This window comes from Mobula hypostoma, chromosome 24 (genome assembly GCF_963921235.1).
Source record: "Mobula hypostoma chromosome 24, sMobHyp1.1, whole genome shotgun sequence".
Classification (NCBI taxonomy): Eukaryota; Metazoa; Chordata; class Chondrichthyes; order Myliobatiformes; family Myliobatidae; genus Mobula; species Mobula hypostoma.
The window spans coordinates 5,431,159-5,458,190 of record NC_086120.1 but is presented as its reverse complement, the minus strand read 5'-3'; the positions used below and the strand labels follow the sequence as shown (position 1 = coordinate 5,458,190).

General features: G+C 43.3%; 1 protein-coding gene across 2 annotated transcripts in view; it reads left to right on the top strand.

The window, feature by feature from the left end:
- The window catches only part of ankrd24 (ankyrin repeat domain 24), an 84,467-nt gene extending 58,362 nt beyond the window's left edge, over positions 1-26,105 (top strand). Inside the window, exons 16-20 of one of the 2 annotated variants that reach the window (XM_063032744.1) lie at positions 13,546-13,667; positions 16,752-18,275; positions 19,961-20,125; positions 24,322-24,387; positions 25,798-26,105. In XM_063032744.1, coding sequence (XP_062888814.1) covers positions 13,546-13,667; positions 16,752-18,275; positions 19,961-20,125; positions 24,322-24,387; positions 25,798-25,875 — 1,955 coding nt within the window. In that variant the 3' untranslated portion in view covers positions 25,876-26,105. Of the gene's footprint in view, positions 1-13,545; positions 13,668-16,751; positions 18,276-19,960; positions 20,126-24,303; positions 24,388-25,797 lie in introns of those variants that run through there. The other variant, XM_063032745.1, reaches the window with a different exon arrangement.
- Positions 26,106-27,032: the final 927 nt, after the last annotated feature.

Here is a 27,032-nt window from a genome sequence, read left to right as displayed (position 1 = left end):
TGGTTTGTCAGAAAGTGGGACACAAGTTTCCCCTTACCTCCACACCCACCTCCCCCTGCCAGCCCTTCATCTTTATCTAGGAATTAGATGACTTCAAGTACATACACTTAGTGTCCACTTTATTACGTGCAGAAGTGGAACCTGGTTTGGTCTTCTGCTTCAAAGTTTGATGTATTGTGTATTCAGAGTTGCTCTTCTGCACACCACTGTTTAAACACACAGTTATTTGAGATGCTGTTGTCTACATGTCAGCTTGAACCAGTATGGCCATTCTCCACTGACCTTACTCAATAAAAAGGTGTTTTGCCCAGAGAATTGTGCCTCACAGGAAGTTTTGTTTTTGCAGCATTCTCTGTTGAGCATGAAAATCCCACGAGACCAGGAGGTTCTGATATACTCAAACCATCGTGTCTTGTACCAACACTCATTCAATGATCAAGTGACAGGCTGATTAGATATCTGCGTTAGTGAGCAGGTGTACCTAACAAAATGGCCGCTGAGTGTATATTTGTGGTCCTCTGCTGCAGTAGCCCATTCACTTCAAGATTCGACGTGTGTGTTCAGAGATGCTCTTCTGCACACCACTGTTGTAACACAATGCATGGTTATTTGAGTTACTGTCACCTTCCTGTCAGCTTGAACTAATCTGGTCATTCACCTCTGACCTCTCTCATTAACAAGGTGTTTTTGCCCACAGAAATGCAGTTCTATTTTTATTTTTCACACCATTTTCCATAAACTTTAGAGACTGTTTTGTGTGAAAATCCCAGGAGTTCTGAGATATTCAAAACACCCCGTTTGGCACCAACAATCATTCCACAGTCAAAGTTACTTAGATCACATGTCTTCCCCATTCTGATGTAACTAACCACCTCCTTCTTCTTCTTCTGTTTCCGGCTGTTTAGATGCATCTAGGCGTATTACAGCCCTCTGCAGGATGTATAATTAATTATAGAACTTCAAGGAACTCAAATTCTCGAACATAAACTAGTCTCACGTATAAACTGAATAATAAACTCTTCAATCAAATGTTGATTCTCTTGATGGCCAAACAAAGATTTAATAGAAAACCAAAATAAATTTAAGCCAAATGGCCTCTTGAACAACATGCTTCTTTCAATTTTGTATCGAGTACAGCTCAGCAAAACATGCTGGACTGTCTCTGGACTACCACAGTCACATAATCCAGTAGGATGTTTTCCTATTATCTTTAAATTTAGCCCACAATGCCCTAACCAAAGTCTTGCTAATTTCACCATATCTCTATGACTTAAAAGGTAACAGTCTGAGACCTTTTTAACTAGTGGTTGACTAGAAAAATAATGCCTGCCCCTTAATTCATTTTCCCAATCCTCCTGCCACTTCTTCTCTGTACCTTTTAAAATCCTACTTCTCAATTCTGCTCTGCCTAGGGGAACCCTAATTTCTACTTGCCTGCTCTGTAAGGAAGACTTTGCAATGCCATCCACAATTTCATTTCCCTCCACCCCAGCATGCCCAGGTATCCATGAAGATCTAACTGCACAACCCATCTTCCCTACTCTAAACAACACTAAGAGAATCTGAACAACAACTAACCTTCTTGACCATGTCTGCATGCTTTAATGCATTGAGATGCAGCCACTTGATTGGCTGATCAGATATTTGCATTAATGAGCAGGTGTACAGGTGCACCTAATGAAGTGACCACTGAGTGTATATCTGTTCCCAACAAAGGTAAATTTAGGAGCAGGATGGTGTTAGAATTGGTAATTCAAAGATTCTTTACAGTTAATTCAACGGCCCAGTTTGAATCCATGAAGCACTGTTGAAGTGCTAAAGTAAGATTTCTAATGGGTTACAAATTAGATGGAGTGGTCCTTGGCGAATTTCATTCGAGCAGTTGTGTAGCATGGGTCTGTGTGCTCCATGGACTACTCTCAGATAGCTTTTCAATCAGAATCAGGCTTATGACATGTATCATAAAATCTGTTGTTTAGCAGGAGCAGTACTGTGCAATTAATGAAGATTACGATAAATTGCCATACGAATATATTTTAAAACATATAGTTCAAAAAGAGAGTAAAATAACGAGGCAGTATTCATGAGTTCATGGACAGTTCAGGTATTTGACAGTGGTGGGTGTTACGTACCCCGTAACTGGGTTGCCAAACCAGCAGAAATGGATCACTCAGTTGGAGTCTGGAGTACTAGAACTAAGAAAGTTTTATTAAAGAAACAAGCAACACAGTAATCGAAAGGATAATAAATGCAACAATTCAACAATGATAACCACACATGTGCACAGAATTAAGATAACAGCATCAATCAAGCTCTATCGTTGTCTAGGGGTAAATGACCAATTTCAAAATGACTCAAAGTTCAGTCCAGTTAGTAGTCCAGTTCGCAGTAATCGTTGCCATGGCGATGGACAAGGTGGGGGAAGAGAGACATAGAATAGGAACAACTGATCATTCAGAACGGCTTCACTCACAGACCGGCGAGATGGCTCACAAACAGCATTTGGGCGGGTCCTTGGTGATGTCACCTGAGGTCACCGACTGTGACCCCTCCTCCAGATGTGGTCGATCCTCTGCAGTGAACCCGGCACCCAGGCAAGGGCGGACACACACCGGGTTCCCGCTGATCGTACCTTTCCACCCTGGTCGTTGTCTGGCACTTCTCACCCACTCGTGAGAAGCGTACCGCTTCCAGGGTCTCGTTACCTCGGGTGGCGTGTGTGTCTGTCTTAGCGAACCTGTCCCTTTTTATCCCCCTGCTGGGGTATCGCCTGTCCATCACTTCAAACAGTTCAGGGTTCGAAGGGGGGAGCCGCTCCAGACAGCTCTCTCTCCCACATCCCTTCATTACACATCTCCAGACGCTGCTCCATTGTTCCTTATCTCTCCTTCCCCTGAGGACAGGTGGCAGACCAACTGCTGATGCCACTGATGCTAGCCCAGGCCAGCAAACATCTTAATTTTATGTGTATTCTCGTAACACTTCCCCCCTTTAAGGATTTTTACCGGGAGGTAAAAATTACAAACATGACTACATTATCTGATACATACACAATATACATCTTTAACAGTTATTTAGCTAATACAGAGAATTTGAAGCTGTCAACACCTTGACAGACAGTCATCACATTTTCTGTTCCTTTTACACGTGTTATTAATAATCCCTTAGACCAGGCTCCAACTCAGCAAACTTCATAGTGGCCAAAAACACTGATGAATTGCGACCAATGTAACCTCTCATTTGGTTTTGTCCCGGACCACAACAACAAGGGTCGTCCCATTCCGACTCAATTTTCTCTCGCAAGGGCTTAGTAGGAGGGGGACGGGTATTGACCGCAGAGTTATTGCAAAACTTCCTGCAGTACCCCACCATCTCCAAGAGCCTTCTGAGGGCCCTCTTGTCTGTCGGGGTTGGGAGGTCAGCGATAGCCTGCACTGTAGCTTGCATCACTGCCAGCTGCCCCTGTGTCACCACAATTCCCAGGTAAGTGACCTTCGTGTGGCCGAATTCATTTTTTTCAAGGTTCACTATCAAGCTGGCTTCAGACAGCCGTGTTAAATTGCCAATACACACCTCTGTGTTCATCAGCCCTTTAGTCACTGAATTACTCAAAAAATATGGGTGTTGTTTACTTGGCCGCCCTATTGTAACCACAATCACCCAACGTCCCAGTTCTTTGCATTTCCTCGGGACAATCAAACACATGGGTGCGAGTCGTGTAATTACTCCTTCGGGGATTAAGGGAGAGACCTTATCAGTAGACCTGGCCAAAACAATAGCCTTCTCCCATCTGACCGATCCCATCCTAATCTTTTCAAAATGGTTTTTTTCTCTTAGCAGGGGGCCCCTAGCTTCATTGATTTCCACGCTAACACCGACTAGGTTTGTTAGCATATCAAAAGCCGGTGACCGTCTCAGTTCGCGTCGGTCATGATCAATAACATTTTTCCCCCTGGGCAGCCGGTAACTCTCTTTCATGATTCCACCAACTGTTTCCTCCAGCACCGCAAAATGTCCACCGGGGGGTACCTCGTGGGCCATGTTAAAAACCTCATCCCCATAACTCTTTTGCACCACCCCCCACTCCTCATCTGCGGATGCTGTACTTGATTTCCCTTTCTTCCTTAGCACCTCCTCATCCGCACAATAGCTTGTCAAGGCTGTGTCAGAGAGAGCGGTCTTGGCAAAAACCATCAGCCCCTCGTCTCGCTCCTGCGTCTGCACAAATTCTTTCCCGGCTACTGCTACGTCCGTCCCAGCTCCCTCACTACCTCTTATCTCACTACACCCTGTCTCATACAAGGTTGGCAGAAATGTTTCAGCCAAATTCACCATCGCGGGCGGGGCCTCCATGCTGGCAGGCTGACCCGTCAATCTCACGACTGGGAACACAATTCCTCCGGCGATGTCATTACCGAGCAAGACTTCCACGTCTTTCATTGGTAATTCGGACCTCACCCCGATCGTGACTAGTCCAGAGACCAGGTTGCTCTGTAAATGTATCTGGTGCAAAGGGACTGACTCTGTCCCTTCCCCAACACCTTTGACCTCTACCTCCCCAGTCTGGGTCTCTGAGCTAAACTCTAATACACTCTTCAGTATTAGTGACTGACACGCTCCCGTGTCTCTCCAGATCCGCACTGGAACTGGTTTTAACCTCTCCTTCACTGACACCAGTCCGGCCGAGATAAACCTCTCGCGCCCTTCCTGGACTTTTTCAGACCTGTCCTTCCCTAGCGGTTCGCTTAACAGCTCAATACAGCCATTCAAAATTTCCGCTTTTCCTTTCCCCGTCTCCTTCCTTGGGGCAAAGCACCTGGACGCAAAGTGTCCGGCTTTCCCACAATTATAACAGACGACCCCAGGAGACTTCCTACCAGACTGCTCCCGGTCTACCTTATCCTTTTCACTAGTCCCCGGCTTACTTTCTGACTTTTCCGGTGGACTCTCCCCGCCGTCCTGACTACCCTTCTGGTAGCCTTTACTCGGGGCAACCTTCATTTTATGCGTCAACGCATACTCATCTGCTAACTTAGCAGTTGCGGCTAACGTGGCTGCCTCTTTCTCATCGAGGTAGGGTCTCATACCCTCAGGGACACAACCTTTAAACTGCTCAATCAGAATCAGCTGCAGCAGTCTGTCATAATCCCCCTCTACCCCTTTCGAGGCGCACCAACGCTCACAATATGTTTGCATCTCACGAGCAAACTCCAAATACGTGCGGTCCCACCGCTTCCTCGCATTCCGGAACCTCTGCCGGTATGCCTCCGGGACCAACTCATAAATCCTGAGGATGGCCTCCTTCACCACCTCATACTTCTGGGCATCTTCCGCGGATAAAGCGGAGTAAGCTTCTTGGGCCTTCCCTTTCAGTACACTCTGAAGTAAAACAACCCACTTATCCCTCGGCCATTCCTGACTTATAGCCACCTTTTCGAAGTGGAGAAAGTACCGATCCACATCGGTATCGTCAAATGGGGGAACCAGCCTAACCTCCTGGGTCGCCCGGAACCCTCCACCTTGGTTCGGCACGAGCCCCTGCTCGGCCCTTATCTTTAACTTCTCCAGCTCAAATTCCCTTTCCCTCTGTTTCTCCTCTCTCTCCAACTGTCTGTCCCTCTCTCTCTCTTCTCTCTCCAACTGTCTTTCTCTCTCTTGCCTTTCTACCTCTTTCTCTCTCTCCCGCCTTTCTAACTCTTTCTCTCTCTCCCGCCTTTCTAACTCTCTCTCTTTCTCCCGCCTTTCTAACTCTCTCTCTTTCTCCCGCCTTTCTAACTCTCTCTCCTGCCTTTCTAACTGCTTCTCTTCGTGTTCTAACTGCCGTACCCGGAACTCGTGCTCGAGTCTCAGTTTTTCAAGCTGTACCTGTACCGCGTTTCCAGCAGGTTTTTCAATAGACACCTCCCCCAGCTCACCTTGGGGAAACACACCTTTAGATACATAGTGCTCTACAATAGCTCTGTGTATCTCCTCTCTCCTCATTGTCGACTTCACCTTAGCAAGATTCACCCGTTTGGCCACAGCTATCAATTCCGATTTCCTGGCATCCTCTAATGCCTCCAAGGTCGGCGCCTTTATAAATTCCTCAACCTCCATTTCTGCTGTTTGTCTTTTCTTTCTTTCGGGAATTTTAACCCAATCAATTTACTCCGTCCCAAATTTAGCGTTCAAAATCGCGGACGAGAACCCCACTTATGTTACGTACCCCGTAACTGGGTTGCCAAACCAGCAGAAATGGATCACTCAGTTGGAGTCTGGAGTACTAGAACTAAGAAAGTTTTATTAAAGAAACAAGCAACACAGTAATCGAAAGGATAATAAATGCAACAATTCAACAATGATAACCACACATGTGCACAGAATTAAGATAACAGCATCAATCAAGCTCTATCGTTGTCTAGGGGTAAATGACCAATTTCAAAATGACTCAAAGTTCAGTCCAGTTAGTAGTCCAGTTCGCAGTAATCGTTGCCATGGCGATGGACAAGGTGGGGGAAGAGAGACATAGAATAGGAACAACTGATCATTCAGAACGGCTTCACTCACAGACCAGCGAGATGGCTCACAAACAGCATTTGGGCGGGTCCTTGGTGATGGCACCTGAGGTCACCGACTGTGACCCCTCCTCCAGATGCGGTCGATCCTCTGCAGTGAACCCGGCACCCAGGCAAGGGCGGACACACACCGGGTTCCCGCTGATCGTACCTTTCCACCCTGGTCGTTGTCTGGCACTTCTCACCCACTCGTGAGAAGCGCACCGCTTCCAGGGTCTCGTTACCTCGGGTGGCGTGTGTGTCTGTCTTAGCGAACCTGTCCCTTTTTATCCCCCTGCTGGGGTATCGCCTGTCCATCACTTCAAACAGTTCAGGGTTCAAAGGGGGGAGCCGCTCCAGACAGCTCTCTCTCCCACATCCCTTCATTACACATCTCCAGACGCTGCTCCATTGTTCCTTATCTCTCCTTCCCCTGAGGGCAGGTGGCAGACCAACTGCTGATGCCACTGATGCTAGCCCAGGCCAGCAAACATCTTAATTTTATGTGTATTCTCGTAACATGGGGAAAACCTGTTCCTAAAACATTGAGTGTTTGTCTTCAGGCTCCTGTATTTTTTCATTTGTGGTAGTAATAAGAAGAGGGCATATTCTGGATGATGAGGGTCCTCCATGATGGATACCCAGCACAGGCACAGTAAAAGCCTGTGTCCTTGGCCCTCTGCTTTACAACTTGATACCTATGATTATACAGGGAAGTACAGCTCCAGGACCCTATGAAGTTTGTTGATGGACAAATCAAAGGTGTGATGAATCAGCGTAAAGGAGGAAGATTTGAGTGCTCCCACCACAGCAACCTCTCACTCTGAGTCAGCAAAACCAAACAGCTGATTATTAACCACAGCAGAAAGAATCCAGAGGTTCATCCAGAACTCATTTATGATGAGTAACTAAATGCTTTGGTGTTATCATATCAGATGATCTGTCCTGGGGCAAGCACTTAAGTGACATCACAAAGTGCCTCGACTTATTTTACGTAGATTCGGCATGTTACCTAAAACTCCGACGAACTCGTATAAATACACAGTGGAGAGTATCCAAGAAAAAGTAGTGGGTACAGGGCAGTCCATCAAAGGCAAAGCACTCGACACCATTGAGCACATCTACATGGCAACAGGAAAGCACATTCATCATGGAGGACTGCCACCATCCAGGCCATGCTATCCTCTCATTGCTGCTATCAGGAAGGAGGTACAGGAGCCTTAGTTCCACCACTGCCAGGTTCACGAACAGTTGCTACCCTTCAAACAATAGTCCCCTGAGCCAGCCTGACTAACTTCACTCAGCAAAACTCTGAACTGATTCTGCAACCTATGGACTCACTTCTAAGGACTCTCAGTATTATGCATTTATTTTTTATTATTATTTTGTATTTGCACAGTCAGTCTGTCTTTTGCACATTGTTTTTTGTCACTCTTTGATTTTATTGTACAGATTTTATTGTATTTCTTTGTTCTGTTGTGAATGCCTGCAAGAAAATGAGTCCCAAGGTGATACTTGGTATCATATATATACTTCGATAATAAATTTACATTGAACTTTGAGCGTAACGTTGTTGTTGCAACACCACTTAATCAGCAAATCTATTTCACCTCTGTACATCTCCTCATCACCACCTGAGAATCTGTCAACAACAGTTGTGTCATGAGTGAATTTATAGATAGCATTTAAGCTGTGCCTCGCTATACAGGCATGAGTGTAGAGAGAGTAAAGCAGTGGGCTAAGCACACATCTCTGAGGTACACCTGTGCTGATTGTCAGTGAGAATATTTCCAGTTTGCACTGATTGTGGTCACCTATTTGCATAGGGAGGTACAGAGATCCAATTATTGAAGCTTGTTGATTCGGACTGAGGTTGATAGTGTTGAATACTGAGCTGAAATCCATAAGAACATAAGACATAGGAGCAGAATTAAGCCATTCGCCCCAGTGAGTCTGCTCTGCAATTCCATCATGGCTGATTATTATCTCCCTCAACCACCTTCTCCTGCATTCTCCATGTAACTTTTGGCACCATTACTAATCAAGAACCTATCAACCTCTATCAACCCATATACCCAGTGACTTGGACTCCACAACTGTCTGCGGCAGTGAAATCCACAGATTTTTAAACCTCTGGCTAAGTAAGTACCTCCTCAGCTCTCTTCCAAATGGACATCCTTCTATTTGAGGGTGTACCCTTTGTCTTACACTCTCCCGCTATAGAAAACATCCTCTCCACATCCACTGTATTTAGTGCTTTCAATTTTTGATCGGTTTCAAAGAGCTCTCCCCTCGTTCTACTAAACTCTGGCGGGTACCGGCGCAGGGCCATCAAATGCTCCTGATACGTTAACAATTTTTAATTTCTGTGATCATCCTAGTGAACCATCGCTAGACCCTTTCCAATGCCAGCACATCCTTTCTTAGATAATGGGTTGAAAACTGCTCACAATACACTAAGTGCAATATGTCTTATAAAACGTTAGCATTACATCCCAGCATTTATATTCTAGCCCCTCAAAATGAATGTTAACATCGCATTGCCTTCCTTACCATCGACTCAATCTGCAAGTTGATCTTTAGGACATCCTGCATGAGTTTCCCAAGTCCCTTTGCACCTCTGATTTCTGAATTTGCTCCCATTTATAAAATAGTCTTTTCCTTTATGTCTTCTACCAAAATGCATGACCATACACTTCTCTATACTATCTTCCATCTGCCACTTCTTTTCCCATTCTCCTAATGTGTCTAAGTCCTTCTGCAGACAATCTGTTTCCTCAGCACCACCTGTCCCTCCACCCATTTTGGATCATCCACAAATCTGGCCACAAAGCCATCAATTCCATCGTCCAAATGATTGACATATAACATGAAAAGAAACGGTCCCAACACCGACCCCTGTGGAACACAGCTACTCACTGGCAGCTAACTGGAAAAGGCCCCCTTCATTCCCACTCTCTGCCTCCTGCTCAGCAAATCTTCTATTCATACCAGTACCCTTCCTGTAATACCATGAACTCCTATCTTGTTTTGCAGCCTCATGTGTGGCTCCTTGTCAAAAGCATTCTGAGAATCCAATTAAATAGCATCCACTGACTCTTTTTTTGTCTATCCTGCCTGATATATCCTCAAAGAATTCCAACTGATACGTAAGGCAAGATTTCCCCTCAAGGAAACCATGATGATTTCAGTCTATTTTTTATGTACCTCTAAGTACCCCCTAAAGCTCATCCTTAATAATGGACTCCAACATCTTCCCAACCACTGAAGTCAGTATAACTGGCCCATAATTTCCTGTATGTTGCCTGCCTCCCTCCCTTCTTAAAGAGTGAAGTTACATTTGCAATTTTCCAGTCCTCTGGAACCATTCCAGAATCTAGTCATTTTTGAAAGATCATTACTAATGCCTCCACAATGTCTTCAGCAACCTCCTTCAGAACACTGGGGTGTAATCCAGGTGAATCATCTACCTTCAGACCTTTCAGCTTCCCAAACACCTTCCCCTTAGTAAAAGAAACTACTTTCACTTCTGCACACGGACACTCTCGAATTTTTAGTATACTGCCAGTGTCTTCCACAGTGAAGAATGGTGCAAAATACTTATCCTCTTATAATACTAGTTAACTCGCCTTCATGTTTAATCTTTTGTCTCCTTACTTTTTTCATTTGCCTTCCATTGGTTTTTAAAAGCTTCACAATCCCTGAACTTCCCACTAATTTTTGCTATATCTTATGCCCTCACTATTGTTTTTATGCTGTCTTTGACGTTCTTTGTTAGCCACAGTTACCTCATCTTCCCTTTAGAGTAGTTCTTCTTTGGGATGAATCTATCATGCACCTTCTTAATTACTCCCAGAAACTCCAGCCATTGCTGTTATGCTGCCATCCCTGTTAGTATCCTTTTCCAATCAACTTGGGCCTTTTCCTCTGTCATGCCTCAGTAGTTCCCTTTACTCCACTATAATGCTGATATATCTTTTTTTAGCTTCTTCCTCTCAAGCTGCAGGGTGAATTCTTTCATATTGTGATTACTGTCTCCTTAAGCTCTCTGATCAAATCTGGTTCATACAGAATACCTGATTCAGAATTGCCTTTTCCCTGGTGGGGTCAACAAGACATTGCTCTAAGAAGCCAGCATGTAGGTATTCTACAAATTCCTTCTGTTGTCATCTAGCACTAACCTGATTTTCCTGCATATTGAAATCCCCCATGTCTAAAAATAACCAGTAAAACATAGCCTGCTATATTTTACTGTCTTCCAGATGGTCCAGAACCAAGTGGAGTGCCAGTGAAATTGCATCCACTATAGACCTGTTGTTGCAGTAAACCTGGAGATCTGGTGTGAACTCATAATAGCTCCAATATCTTTTTAACTAATAGTAAACACAAAAAAAACTTGGCTTGTCTTCCAGTTCTCACAGTTTTGGGTTTCTTCCAGTGAGACAATTTCTGTGTGTGTTCAAAGACATTTCTGTTGCTCGTCAGAAGTTTCCACCTGCTTCAAAAGGGCGACAGTCATACCAGTGCCTAAGAAGAGCGGGTGAGCTTCCTTAATGATCATCGGCCTGTAGCATTCACATCTCTACAGTGATGGAGTACTTTGATAGGTTGTTTATGGCTGGAATTAACTCCTGTCTCAGCAAGACCTGGACCCACTGCAATTTGCCTATCGCCACAATAGGTTGACAGTGGATGCGATCTCATTGACTCTTCATGTGGCCTTGGATCACCTGGACAATACTAATACTTATATCAGGCTGCTGTTTATTGACTACAGCTCAGCATTAACACAATCATTCCTCCAGTTCTGATTGAAAAGTTCCAAAACCTGAGCCTTTGTACCTCCCTTTGCAAATGGATCCTCAGCTTCCTCACTGGAAGACTGCGGTCTGTGCAGATCGGAAATACCATCTCCACTTCGCTGACAATCAACACTTCCGCACCTCGAGGATGTGTGTTTAGACCACTGCTCTACTCCCTCTGCACCCATGACTGTGTGGCTAGCCACAGGTCAAATGCCATCTATAAATTTGCTGAGGACACACTATTTCAGTTTGTGACAAAAAGGCATACAGGGGCAAGATATCTCAGCTAGTTGAGTGATGTCACAGCAACAACCTTGCACTCAACATGGGTCACACCAAGGAATCGATTGTGGACTTCAGAAAGGTAAGACGAGGGAACACACACCAGTCTTCATAGAGGGATTAGAAGTGGAAAGAATGAGTAATTTCAAGTTTCTGGGTGTCAATGACTCTGAGCTCAACATATCGACATAGTTACCAAGAAGGCTGGATAATAGCTGGGCTATATATCTTTATGAGTTTGAGGAGATTTGTTGTTACACCAAAGACACGCAAATTTCTACAGCTGTTCCATGGAGGACACTCTAACGGGCCACATCACCGTCTGGTAAGGTGGGGGGGGTCTACTGCACAGGATAAAAAGAATCTGCAGAAAGTTGTGAATTCAGTCAGCTCCATAATGGGCACTAGCCTCCTACCATCCAGGGTATCTTCAGTGAGCAATGCCTCAAAAAGGCAGCATGCATCACTAAGGACCCCCATCACCCAGGACATGCCCTCTTCTCATGGCTGCCATCAAGGAGGAGGTACAGATGCCTCAACAATTCAAGGACAGCTTCTTCCCCTCTACATGTGAGTTCTGAATGGACACTGAACCCATGAACCATACCTCACTACTTACTTAACTAATATACAGCGCAAATAATAGACACATCTGTACACCTGCTCATTAGAGCAAATATCAAATCAGCCAATCATGTGGCAGTGCTCAATGCATAAAAGCATGCAGACATGGTTTAGTTGTTGCTCAGACCAAAAATCAGGATGGGAAGACATGTGATCTAAGTGATTTTGACTGTGGAATGATTGTTGATGGTTGACGGGGTGTTTTGGATATCTCAGAAACCGCTGATCTCCTGGGATTTTCATACACAAGTCTCTAAAGTTTACGGAGAATGGTGTGGAAAAATTTAAAAAAAACATCCAGTGAGCAGCACATCTATGGGCAAAACCCCTTGTTAATGAGAGAGGTCAGAAGAGAATGACCAGATTAGTTCAAGTTGACAGGAAGGCGACAGTAACTCAGATGACCAAGAAGAGCAGGGTGTGCAGTGATGTGTAGAAGAGTATCTCTGAACACACAACACATCAAGCCTTGAACCAGATGACTACAGCAGCACAAGACCACAAATATACACTCAGTAGTCACTTTATTAGGTATGGAATGCACTTCATAAAGTGACCACTGAGCATATATTAAATACAACGCTGAAACTGTACTCTTGTGAAACACAGCCTTAGATACCAAACTCTAAAGCTGGAAATAAACAAAGTATTTTGAATTCATCAGTGCATACATCTTCTTCATCTATGAACCATGGTTTTCTCCAAGATTTGGTCTAACTGTGCCAGAGGAGGTCAGGATGAGCCGAGGCTGTAAGTATTTCATCCAACAATCCTGGGTTTACCTCACTGGTCTCAGGCAGCGCAAGCCAAGCCACCGGCCAGTGGTGATGGTAAGGAGTTCATGCTGTATTCTGTCTGGCTCTGAGCACCATGCTCCAAATCACTAGTGTATCAGGAAATATTTCTCTGTTACCAACTGTCACTGAGATTCAGTTTCTAGTACTAGGTGTCACTGGGAAACTACTGTCACTTATTGAAACACAATTCCCTTGGCTTTGGAGATTACTGGTATGCATCTTCTCTAGCGGCGCAAGTAACTGTGAACTCTTCTCCTGGCACTGCCTTTCACTGGGACCGTTTCCCCGACAGTGGAGATCACTGCGATTCAGTGTCATACAGTTGCTATGACACTGGGTGTCACTGGAATATAATTGATTTGGCATTGCTTCTCACTGATGTTAACTGTTTATGGTGTGCAGTTGCTTGGAAAGTGACCATCAGTAATCTTTTGTTGTAGCTGTGATGTGAATTAACCTTCAAGCTTCTCCATTGTATTGTTCACTGTTATTTTATGGTTTCAGGGACTGAGAATCTACTTTCAGAAAGTAGTCTTAATCAGCCCAGTGAGGAATGGATTGAGACTCTGCAGAGGCAAATACAGAGTCTTACAATTGAAAATCAAGAGCTACTAGGAAGACTCCAGGTAACAAACGCTCCGAAGTTGATCTTGTTATTTGACCTTCCAATAATGGTGGTGGGAGGAGTTAAGGAATATGCTTTTATGATTATGGCACACTTCAAAATGAGCTTCATTGAATATCATGAATATATAAGTATATTGCTGATCAGTGGGAACCTTGAATAAATTTAATTACTCACCAAGTGTAGTTCTCTTGATTAGAAAATTCCCCCCCCAAAATTCTCTTTAGTCTTAAATGGTCATTATTGTATCCTAAGGATTTCTACTTGTACTAGATCCCCCACTAAGGGATCTTTCCTCCCAACAGCAAATTTGTTAAGCCCCATCAGAAGTTTATACTTTTAAAAAAGTCATCTTATTTTTATAAGCTGTAGGAAAACATAGAATAGTACAGGACCATTGGACATGCTATAGTGCTGACCTTATAATCTCCTCCAAAATTAATCTAATCCTTGTCTCCCACATAGCCCTCCATTTTTCTTTCATCCCTGTGCCTGTCTAGAGTGTCCCTTAATTGTTCCGAACATATCTGCCCCTACCACCCCTCCTGGCACTGTGTTCCACTCAACCACTTCTGTCTGTTGTAAACATCTGACATCCCCCTTCTACTTTCTTTCAATCACTTTAAAATTATGCTGTCACAAAGTAGCCATTTCTGCCCTGCGGTCCACCCTATCTATGCCTCTTATCATCTTATGCACCTCTCAAGTCACCTCTCACTGTCCTTCGCTCCAAAGAGAAAAGTCCTAGCTCACTCAACCGTTCCTGGTAAGACATGTTCTCTCATGCAGGAAGCATCTCCTCTGCACACTCTCCAAAGCTTCCTCGAATGAGACACACAGAAGTGAGCATAGTACTGCAAGTGTGGTGTAATCAGAGATTGTGGAACTGCGGCATTGTGATTCTTGAACACAGTCAGCTGACTAATGAAGGCCAGCATACTTACTAAGCCCCGGAAGGTGGTCTTAATCATCCAATCAATTCGTGTGGCAACTTGGAAGGATCTATGGATGTGGACCATGGACAGCTCCTCCACGTTGCTAAGTCTTGCCATTGACCTTATACTCTGCCTTCAAGTTTGACTTTCCAAAGTGTATCACTTTACACGTTGCTGGATTGAAATCTGAAGAAGGGTCTTGGCCTGAAACGTCAACTATATATTCAGTTCTATAGATGCTGCTGAACTTACTGTGTTCCTCCAGAATTTTGTGTGGGTTGGTTTGGATTTCCAGCATCTGCAGGCTTCCTCATGTTTCTGGATTGAAGTCTGTCTGTTACTTCTCAGCCCAACTCTGCATCCTATCAATGTCCTGTTGTAACCTATGATAACCTTCCACACAGTCCATAACTCCACCAATCTTTGTGTCATCTGCAAACTTACTAACCCACCTTTCCACTTCTTCATCCAGGTCATTTATAAAGTTCGCAAAGAGCAGGGATCCCATAACAGGTCCCTGTAGAACACCTCTGGTCACTGACCTCCAGACAGAATTCGCTCTATCTACCCAATTCTGAATCCATGCAACCAAGTTTCCTGGATCCCACACCTCCTGTCTTTAAGGATGTACTTACCATGGGGAACCTTGTCGATCGCCTTACTAAAATTCATCCACCCACTCTCTACCTTCATCAATTTGTATTGTCACTTCTTCAAAGAATTCAATCAGGCTTGTAAAACAGACCTGCTCCCATAAAGCCGTGCTGAGTTTGTTAAAATGGAACACTTGCATTCCCAAAATCAGACCACTTCCACAAACCAAAAATCAACCCAGGGAACCTCTATTGCATTGCTTCTAATGCAAGTAAATTCTTCTTTAAATAAGAACCCAACTGAGCACAGTTCTTCAGTTGTGCCTTAACAAAGGTCTGTAAAACTGCATTAAAACGTCCATATTCTTATATTCTAGACCCATTTGTAATAAAGACTAATTTAACATTTCTTGTCCTAATTATTTGCTGTTCCTGCATGCTGACTTTCTTGAATTGCTTTTTAATTCCAAGGTGCATTATTTAGGAATTGACTTAAAAGCCTATGCCAGTTAGCCCAGATTACTGCGTAGCATAATCAAATATCTCCATAAGTCTTGTGTTGCCTTTCAACTGATGGACTGTCTAGGAACATTGCTATTAACTGGATTCTGTAGACTACTGTCACCAATGATTTCTATCCAGTATATTTCCTTATCTCCAACCAAACTGAGTTTCTGAGTTAAGAACAACACATACAAAGTGCTGGAGGAACTCAGCAATCAGGCAGCATCTATGGAAATGAATAAACAATCAATGTCTTGGGCTGCGAAACTTTATCAGGAAGGATCTGAGTTAAAATCCTTTCTCAGAACTATCTTTTGTTGTTAGAGATAGCCCCTCATCATCTGACTGTTCTGCTAGTCTTTCTGAAGGATCAAGAACCTTGATATATTCAGTTCTTAGCAATGGTCACATTGCAACCACTTTCAGTAGTGGCTATTAGATGATATCATTTACCTCTATTTGTGCCATCACTATTGTTAATGAATGCTTTGTGCGTTCAGATAAAGATCCTGTAATTTTGATTTGCTACCAATGATCCCACACTTGATTTTATTTGCTGCCAGACTATACCTTTATAAACTCTGGTGAACGCAGCAGGCCAGGCAAAACACATATACACACATTCTTTCTCTCTCTCTCTCCTTTTTCTCCCTCTGTCCCTCTCACTATACCCCTTGCCCATCCTCTGGGCTCCCCCCCGCTTCTTTCTCCCTAGGCCTTCTGTCCCATGATCCTCTCATATCCCTTTTGCCAATCACCTATCCAGCTCTTTGCTTCATCCCTCCCCCTCCTGTCTTCTCCTATCATTTCGAATCTCCCCCTCCACCTCCCACATTCAAATCTCTTACTATCTCTTCTTTCAGTTAGTCCTGATAAAGGGTCTCAGCCTGAAACGTCGACTGTAACTCTTCCTAGAGATGCTGCCTGGCCTGCTGCGTTCACTAGTAACTTTTATGTGTAGAGCCATGTAAGAAGGATTTTGTTTTGTCATTAATCTACCTATCTTGTTCCAGCCATTATTTAAGACATACAATTTTGTAACCTATTTTTCAGGAGTTGGAATATTTCCAGAAAGAAACAAATGAACACGATTCTTCAGAAAGTCTCGATTTTATTCCAGTTCTTCTCTATGATTCGTTACAAGAAGAGTTTGCAAAGTTGAAGGAACAGTATGAAGAGTCTCAAGCTAAGATTTTGGAGGGAGTTAATTCAGCAACCTCTGGAAACTTAGTCCCAGTGGAACTGTATGAGCAATTGAAAATGGAGCACAAGCAAGAAGTTCAAAGGCTGCAAGTAATTCTTGACGAGCTCAAGGCCAAAATAGACTTGAAGGCAGAATGTCCACCCAAAGATGTGAACTCAGAATTGAAAGTCATGGTAGAGCTTGGAGGCCAAGATGCACAAGATCTCAGAAATAAATTGAAGGAAACTCAGGAGAAATATGAAGTAGCAATGGCAGAGATTCATCAACTTGAAGAGCGGATGCAATTAGGAATCCTTTCTATGGTACAAAATGAAGCTGCAGTAAACATTGAGGGAGCAAAATCGATGACTGATCATGAGTTAGAGAATGTTAAAATGAAGCTTCTCCAAGCTCTTGAAGCCATAGGACAGGAAGAAAAGAAGGTGAAAGAATTGGAAGAAAAATTGTGTCAAATGGAGAAGACTTTGACTGATAGTGTTCCTTTGAAAGAGTATGAAGAAATGAAGATTTCACTAAGTACATCTCTTGAAGAAATTTCTAAAGAAAACTCCTCATTGACAGAAAAATATAACAAAGCAGAAGATGAACTCAAGGAACTGAGAACAAACCTATTTGGGGAGACCATTGAAAATAGTGCTAAATCATCCAGAGAAGTCAAAGAGCAGATTGAAGAGCTAATGAAAGCCCATGAAGAATTGCAGGAAAAGTGCAGAGAACTTCAAATAGAATGCCAAAAGAAAGCTGAAGAACTCAGATCAGTTCATTCTACACATATTCCAAAAGAGGAGCACAAAGACGTTACAGGGAGGTTAAGTAGTTCCCTCAGAGAAGCTAATGAGCAGTACTCAGATTTAGAAGTAAAACACAGTGAAATCCAGCAAGAAATCACAAGGCTGCAAAATGAGATAGATGACCAAAGGAAGAATTCTGTACCTAAGAATGAACACGACAAGACAAAGGAATCACTTGAGAAATCTTTATGGGATGCAAATGAGATGATAAACAGTCTGAAAGATCAACTGACTTTGAAGGAAAAGGAAATGTCCCAACACCAAGAAGAACTGCAGGTAACTAAAGAACAAACCATTCCAAAGGAAGAACATGAGAAGATTACTTCCTCTCTGAAGGCCGAGATAAATTCTTTGATAATTAAGTTAAATGATCTGACCAAAAAGCATGAGAAGACCTGCACAGAGGTGTTCCAGGTACAGAGACAGGCACTCTTCATGAAGAGTGAGAAGCATGCTGCTGAGGAAGAGGTGGCTGAGGTGAAGAAACAGCTCGATGACTTAAAATCTGAGTCAAAGAAGATCATTGAACTGCATAAGCTTATTGAGGACTCCACTGCAGTTGTTAAGGAAAAGGATAAGAAGGTATTGAAAGAATTTGCTAACCTCTGAGTCTTCAATGTTGTGGATTCAATATTTTTTCATGTCTCCATCTGTTTCTGTGTTTGCAATGCAATTCTGAAATTATATTACCATATTTCCATAGTTCTTTTAAGCTCATCACCCCTTCTGGGGCATAGGCCACCAGCAACATCTCGCAGGAGTCCTCTGTCCTGGGCCAGTCTTTTAATTTGTCCCCAGGTATAGCCTATCTTCTTGGTGTATCCTGCCTCTCCCAGAGATGAGGTCTTTGGAGTTTCTGTTGGCATTTCTGCAGCTCTGGGTTTTTGCAGGGTGAAGTTGCTAGTGCCATGCCCAACCCTCCTCCTTTTGCAACCGGTCTTGGGTCCCTCCGTAGAGAGTTATATTTCCATAATGCCATATTGTAAAAATAAGAAGTATGAAAAGATAAAGGCTATTCCAGTTTATTTTTAACGATACTGTGGAATAGACTTTTGCACAGCACAAGATCAGAAAGAGCCCATCATGTCCATCAATAAAAGAGCTTTTTAGCTGTGCCCACACCCCAGCTAATAATCTGTTACCATTAAAGTTGCATTGCTTTTAGTGGTCATTGGGTACTTCGAAGCATAATAAGGATTTCTGGATCCACCGCCAATTAGTCAGTGACTTCCCCAGCTTTATTGTTGGGTGAATTTCTCTGCAATCTTTCTATCAATTACATTTAATACTGTTTTTCCTGCTTTCACTCTCTAAGCTTCTCATAATTTTACACACCTTCATTAAGTCTCTCTTATCCCAACAAAGAAAGCAAACTCCAGCCTTGCCCACATCTCAGGTTTTTCCAACACTGGCAACATCCTGGTGAATCAGTTCGGCATCCTCTTTAGCTTAAAGTTATCAATTTATTAGCAGCTCAAATTCAAATTTCAACACTTGCTTTCTCATCAGTAATCCAGATTTATAGATGCCAATATGACAGTAGACCTGACATAGTGTGCAGATGGTGTAAGCATGGCTAATTTCCATCTCTGAAGGACATTAGTGAACAATCTGGTAGTTTCATGATCATCATTGTTGGGTTGGATTTCTATTACAAATTTAATTATTAATTTGAATTTAAATTTTGCAGTTGCAGTGGTGGTATTTGAACATGTCCATAAATAAATGGTCCAGGGGTCAGGGTACCAGATTAACCACAATGATATTACCCCTGGTAAACAACAAATGTTGTTTGGAAACCGAACTTGTTAATCTGAAGACGTGCCACATTTTGCGGACAGGCACATATGATTCCCTGATTTTGTCTCTATCATTTTCAAAGAAGATGGGTCTTCTAATCCTTTGTGAATTCAGCATCACTTAACTTATGAATGTTCTTCGATTTATGAACGTTCAGCTAATAGCATTTTGCCATTTCATGCAGTAGTTGACTCTTTAGAATCCATATCTTCAATTTCTAAATCTAATTTTTGTTATAATGATTAGTGTGTCACCTTCCGTCATTAGGAATTTGAATTTCCAAAATGCCCATATAGCACTTTGGTTTTAACCCCATTCCCAAAAGCTTGTGTGAATATATAGTTAGATGAAGGTCTGGTATAAATTAATCTTAGTTACCTTAAATAGACCTGACTTCTATCTTAGCATCATGTTATGGTGTCCACAGAATGTTTACTACTGCTGGGTTTATTTTCATATTTTTGTAGATAACTGAACTCTCAAAAGAGGTTTCCAAACTGAAAGAGGCTTTGAGCAGTTTGTCGGTCCGGACTGGTGCTGCTACACGCCCTCCTAAACCAGTCTCTCAACACAACCAGCAGCACACAGAGTCCTTACAGAGGCAGATCAAATTGCTGCAGCAGCAGCTGGCAGTAAGTATTTCCTTCAGTCATTCTTGGAGCAGGATAGAGGTAACATTGGTATAGGAAATACAAAGCTTATCATTGGTAGTCACAAATTGAATTAAGAAAGAACAGAGTATTAATTAATACACACAAAGTGCTGGTGAACACAGCAGGCCAGGCAGCATCTCTAGGAAGAGGTACAGTTGACGTTTTGGGCTGAGACCCTTCATCAGGACTAACTGAAAGAAGAGATAGTAGGAGATTTGAAAGTGGGAGGGGGAGGGGGAGATCTAAAATGATAGGAGAAGACAGGAGGGGGAGGGAAGAAGCTAAGAGCTGGAAAGTTGTTTGGCAAAAGGGATACAAGGCTGGAGAAGGGAGAGGATCATGGGACGGGAGACCTAGGGAGAAAGAAAGGGGGAGGGGAGCCCAGAGGAAGATGGAGAGCTGGCAAGGAGTGATTGTGAGAGGGACAGAGAGAGAAGGAAAAAAAGGGGGAAAAAAAAATATATAAAGGATGGGGTAAGAAGGGGAGGAGAGGCATTAACGGAAGTTAGAGAAATCAATGCTCAAAGATCTCCACTTCTTTTTGGATTCCAGATCTAACCAGTTCCCCTCTACCACCACTCTCCTCCGTCTAGCGGAATTGGTCCTTACTCTTAATAATTTCTCCTTTGGCTCCTCCCACTTCCTCCAAACTAAAGGTGTAGCCATGGGCACCCGTATGGGTCCCAGCTATGCCTGCTTTTTTGTTGGCTTTGTGGAACAAGCCATGTTCCAAGCCTATACTTGTATCCCTCCCCCACTTTTCCTTCACTACATCGATGACTGCATTGGCGCAGCTTCCTGCATGCACGTGGGGATGGGACTGGACTCTCCGACGGTGGTGTCTGAAAAGAGGATGCTGTCTAAGTTGCATGCCATCTTGGACAATGTCTCCCATCCACTACATAATGTACTGGTTGGGCACAGGAGTACATTCAGCCAGAGACGCATTCCACCGAGATGCAACACAGAGCGTCATAGGAAGTCATTCCTGCCTGTGGCCATCAAACTTTATAACTCCTCCCTTGGACGGTCAGACACCCTGAGCCAATAGGCTGGTCCTGGACTTATTTCCTGGCATATTTTACATATTACTATTTAATTATTTATGGCTTTATTACTATTTAATTACTTATGGTGCAACTGTAATGAAAACCAATTTCCCCCGGGATCAATAAAGTATGACTATGACTATGACTATGACTATGACTATGGCATGCTGAGATTGTTGACTTCATTAACTTTGCCTCCAACTTTCACCCTGCCCTCAAGTTTATCTGGTCTATTTCCGACACCTCCCTCCCCTTTCTAGATCTTTCTGTCTCTATCTCTGGAGACAGCTTATCTACTGATGTCTACTACAAGCCTACGGACTCTCACAGCTACCTGGACTATTCCTCTTCTCACCCTGTCTCTTGTAAAAATGCCATCCTCTTCTCACAATTCCTTTGTCTCCACTGCATCTGCTCTCAGGATGAGGCTTTTCATTCCAGGACGAAGGAGATGACCTCCTTTTTTAAAGAAAGGGGCTTCCCTTCCTCCACCATCAACTCTGCTCTCAAACGCATCTCTCCCATTTCACACACATCTGCTCTCACTCCATCCTCCCACCACCCCACTAGGAATAAGGTTCCCCTTGTCCTCACCTACCACCCCACCAGCCTCCGGGTCCAACATATAATTCTCCGTAACTTCCGCCACCTCCAACAGGATCCCACCACCAAGCGCATCTTTCCCTCCCACCCTTTCTGCTTTCCGCAGGGATTGCTCCCTACGCAACTCCCTTGTCCATTTGTCCCTTACACTTCCTACCTCATCACCATTCAGGGCCCCAGACAGTCCTTCCAGGTGAGGCGACACTTCACCTGTGAGTCGGCTGGGGTGATATACTGCGTCCGGTGCTCCCGATGTGGCCTTCTATATATTGGCGAGACCCGACGCAGACTGGGAGACCACTTTGCTGAACACCTACGCTCTGTCCGCCAGAGAAAGCGGGATCTCCCAGTGGCCACACATTTTAATTCCACATCCCATTCCCATTCTGATATGTCAATCCATGGCCTCCTCGACTGTCAAGATGAAACCACACTCAGGTTGGAGGAACAACACCTTATATTCCGTCTGGGTAGCCTTCAACCTGATGGAATTAACTTCCGTTAATGCCCCTCCTCCCCTTCTTACCCTATCCCTTATTTATTTTTATTTCCCCCCTTTTTCTTCTCTCTCTGTCCCTCTCACAATCACTCCTTGCCTGCTCTCCATCTTCCTCTGGCGCTCCCCTCCCCCTTTCTTTCTCCCTAGGCCTCCTGTCCCATGATCCTCTCCCTTCTCCAGCCTTGTATCCCTTTTGCCAATCAACTTTCAAGCTCTTAGCTTCTTCCCTCCCCCTCCTGTCTTCTCCTATCATTTTGGATCTTCCCCTCCCCCTCTCACTTTCAAATCTCTTACTATCTCTTCTTTCAGTAAGTCCTGATAAAGGGTCTCGGCCCAAAAGGTCGACTGTACTTCTTCCTATAGATGCTGCCTGGCCTGCTGCGTTCCACCAGCCTTTTGTGTGTGTTGCCTGAATTTCTAGCATCTGCAGATTTTCTCATGTAGAGTATTAATTAAGTTATTTAGTATCTGATCTGCAGGTGAAATTCAATCATTAGGGTTTAAATCTTTTGATTTCCTCAAGACGCAAAGTTAAACATTCTCAGAATATAGGAGGGAAAATGCTGTAACAACAACCTCTTACTCCACGTCAGCAAGACCAAGGAGCTGACTGTTGACTACATAAGTGGAGAGAGTCAGCAGCTTTAAATTCCTCAGTGCTATTACTTTGGAGGACCTGTCCTAGGCCCTGCACTTAAGTGCAATTATGAAGAAGGTATGACAGCACCTCTACTTACTTGTTTACAAAGATTTGGCATGATGTCTAAAACTTTGACAATCTTCTATAGGTGTGTAGTGGAGAGTATATTGACTGGCTGCATCACAGCCTGGTATGGGAACACCAATGCCCTTGAAGAGAAAATCCTACAAAAAGTAATGAATACACCCCAGTCCATCACAGATAAAGCCCTCCCCACCATTGATCACATCTGCACGAAACGTTACTGCAGGAAAGCAGCATCCATCATCAGAGACTCTCACCACCCAAGACATGCTCTCTTCTTGCTGCTGCCGCCATCAGGAAGAAGGTACAGGAGTCTCAGGACTCATACCACTGGATTCAGGAACAAATATTACCCCTCAGCCATCAGGCTCTTGAACCAAAGGTGATACCCTCACTCAACTTCACTAGTCTCATCATTGGAATGTTCCTACAACTTATGGACTTACTATCTTACGTTCTCAATACTTATTGCTTATTTATTTATCTCTTATTTCTTTCTTTTTGTATTTGCAGTTTGTTGTCTTTTGCAAACCAGTTGAACGGCCAAGTGGGTGTAGTCTCTCATTGATTCTGTTATGGCTATTATTCTAGTATGGATTCATTGAATATATACATAAGAAAATGAATCTTAGGGTTGTATATGGTGACATTTATAACCATTGATAATAAATTTGTTTCCAAGTTTGATTTGAAAGTTTAATTTGATCTCAAACTCTCACTTTTTTTATGAGAAAGGATTCTGAATTTTCTACCATTTCCTGATATCACTGATAAAGGGTAACACACACAAAATGCTGGAAGAACTCAGCAGGATAGGCAGCATCTATAAAAAGGAATAAAAAGTCAATGTTTTAGGGCCAAGATCCTTCATTCACTGGTAAAGGATCTGGTTCTGATATTTATTGACCATTAGTAGTAATCAATCTTTATCAATGAACCTCCAGTGCAACCAAATAGAAATGTAGGTAAAACCCCCATGATGGAAGTTTTATGTTACCTACTTCCCTCAAATATCTTAAATTCATTATGTTTTGAATAGTTCCTCATCTCTACTCTAAAAGGTTGTTTTGTGGAATGATTCTGAATGTGTTCCATTTAACCAAATCAACAGCTGCTTCAGTTGCTTTGTGTGGGTGAAGTAATCTCCTTTCCAAGATGTTTGAAGCCATTCACAATTCTTTGTCTTTTGGCCAGGCACAACGACTAGCAGTAGATTTTGTCACTTTAGAATACTCTCAATCTCTTTGTCACAGAATGCCATTGTCTGAGCCAATAAAATTAGGTCTGTTTTTCTTGACAGCAAGCCGAGAGTGACCACAGAGACATTGTGACCATTTACCGATCACATCTCCTTTATGCGGTTCAGGTAAGGAGCTCAGTGCTGAAATCGTACTTTAACATTGATTTAGATGATTGTGTATTAGAATTACAGTTTTTGTAATTTGGAGAGAATGGTTCTTTTGGACTTAACTATTTAAGGGATCTAGTCTGCACTGAAGGCAGGTGGTCTCCGTTTCTAATTGTCATGTATTCATTGTTTACTCCATCTTCATTGGCTTTGACTCTGATTGGGCAGATGGTGGGCCCCTGCAAGGGAGATGATGATAACTATCAAAAGTTTACCAATAACATTTTCTAACCTCTCCATTTTGTGGAAAACAGGATGTATATTGCAAACATCCATGAAAACAGAGAAGTGCCCCAAAGAATGAACGACAGTTAAACATGAGAACCCCAAAGTCCCCCCCCCAGCTCCCCCCTCCCATGTGTATGCAGCAGCAAGCAATGATCCTCTCTCAACCCCGCCAGCAAAAAAAGGGCATCGGTACCGTCACCGAGCCCAAGCACGTGCTAAGCGATAGCAAAGACACAGACCAAAGTTACCCCAAAGGCTTCGCATTTCATCTGAAATTCAACAAACCACAGGTTCTCTCTCTCCCTGGCAAGAGAGAGGGAGGTGTCCTCCATTCTCACAGTGAGCAGGAGATATAACAACAACCCGCTGGTTTGCGATGTTAAAAGTCCGTTTTGTTGTTTCTTTCGAGCTCTGTGTCTGAAGATCGCAAAGACCTTGGGTCTTCAGGCCCACAACAGAAGTTTTTCTGGCCTCCCCGACGACACATGAGTCTCCTGCTATGACACCGACCCTCGATCTGTCTGTCTCCAGAGCCCCGAGATCTTAGGCTTCCAAACACAATCGAGACTCCCAGGCCAAACCATTAGCATGTTGAATAGTGGCCAGTCGTGGAACCCCGAGAACAGGTCCCATTCCCGCAAAGAACTGAAGTCAACGTGTAACTCCAGGTCGGGGTCTTCAAAAGAGCCCTGAAAGGGAAAAATAAAGATATTAAAGAGCTGTTTCTGAAGATGCAAGTTGTTAGGCGCCATTATCCCTCCTAAGCTCCACCTTCTAATGCTTAAAATTGCTGGGAATGAGGCAAAACCTATTTCATAATTGTGCTTGAAATCATTAAAATTTGTAAATTGTTTTATTATTATCAGATATACCAAGGTACAGTGAAAAACATTGTTTTGCATGCCATCCTTGCAGATCGTTTCATTTCAACAATACATTCAAGTTAGTACAAGTGGAAGCAATAACATCTGCAGAGTTTGGTTTGAAGCTCTGCATGCAAGAGGAAGGGGATAAGTCAGGGGGAGAATGACAGATTCCATCATTAATTACTATGCTCTTTTACAGTGTATTATGTAACTGCAATCAAAAGGAAATGTGTCCGAATTTAGTGACCTGATTGGTTGTTCTCTCTTCTTGCAGGGTCGAATGGACGAAGATGTTCAAAACATGTTACTTCAAATCTTAAGGATGCATAAACATCATGAGCAAGCCATGTGAAACTTTTTAAGATGACTCAGTACTTTATTGATAATAAGTTATTTATTACTCGTAATGACAAGGTTAAAATTATTTGGTACATATTATCTCCCAGCTTTCTCTACTTAGGCAAGCTGTAGTTTAAAGGGAATCAGGAAAACAGGCCCTGTGGTATGGAGCCTATCTTTGTGAGTGGATAGGATGGGAAATTGAAGCCAGCATGGTGGATGGATCAGTTAGCAATGTACAAAGACCAAACTAATAAAGTGAAAATACTTAATGACACTCAGTTAATAGAATTCATTTGCTTCCACATCCAAACAGCAGGTACAAATTTCCTTGGGACAACAAGCCAGTATCCATGGGAGAAGCCGGAACATGTCACACGTTGGACATTAGGAATTCTCAGTGGGAAAATGGAGGTGGAAAAGACAAGCTTAGAAATACAGAGTACCCTACAGCTCTGAAATGATAGAGTTAGTCAAAATGCTTTAAACTTTTATTTATGCTCTATACAATTCTCCAATGCCCCAGCCCATCTGTATTTTCTCATACTTATTAGCTTCAAATTAAGTGAATCCAAATGACATAGGAGCAGACAACAGGAATTCTGCAGATGCTGGAAATTCAAGCAACACACATAAAAGTTGCTGGTGAACACAGCAGGCCAGGCAGCATCTCTAGGAAGAGGTGCAGTCAACGTTTCAGGCCGAGACCCTTCGTCAGGACTAACTGAAGGAAGAGTGAGTAAGGGATTTGAAAGTTGGAGGGGGAGGGGGAGATCCAAAATGATAGGAGAAGACAGGAGGGGGAGGGATGGAGCCAAGAGCTGGACAGGTGATAGGCAAAAAGGATATGAGAGGATCATGGGACAGGAGGTCCGGGAAGAAAGACAGGGGGGAGGAACCTAGAGGATGGGCAAGGGGTATATTCAGAGGGACAGAGGGAGAAAAAGGAGAGTGAGAGAAAGAATGTGTGTATAAAAATAAGTAACAGATAGGGTACGAGGGGGAGGTGGGGCATTAGCGGAAGTTAGAGAAGTCGATGTTCATGCCATCAGGTTGGAGACTACCCAGACGGAATAGAAGGTGTTGTTCCTCCAACCTGAGTGTGGCTTCATCTTTACAGTAGAGGGGGCCGTGGATAGACATGTCAGAATGGGAATGGGATGTGGAATT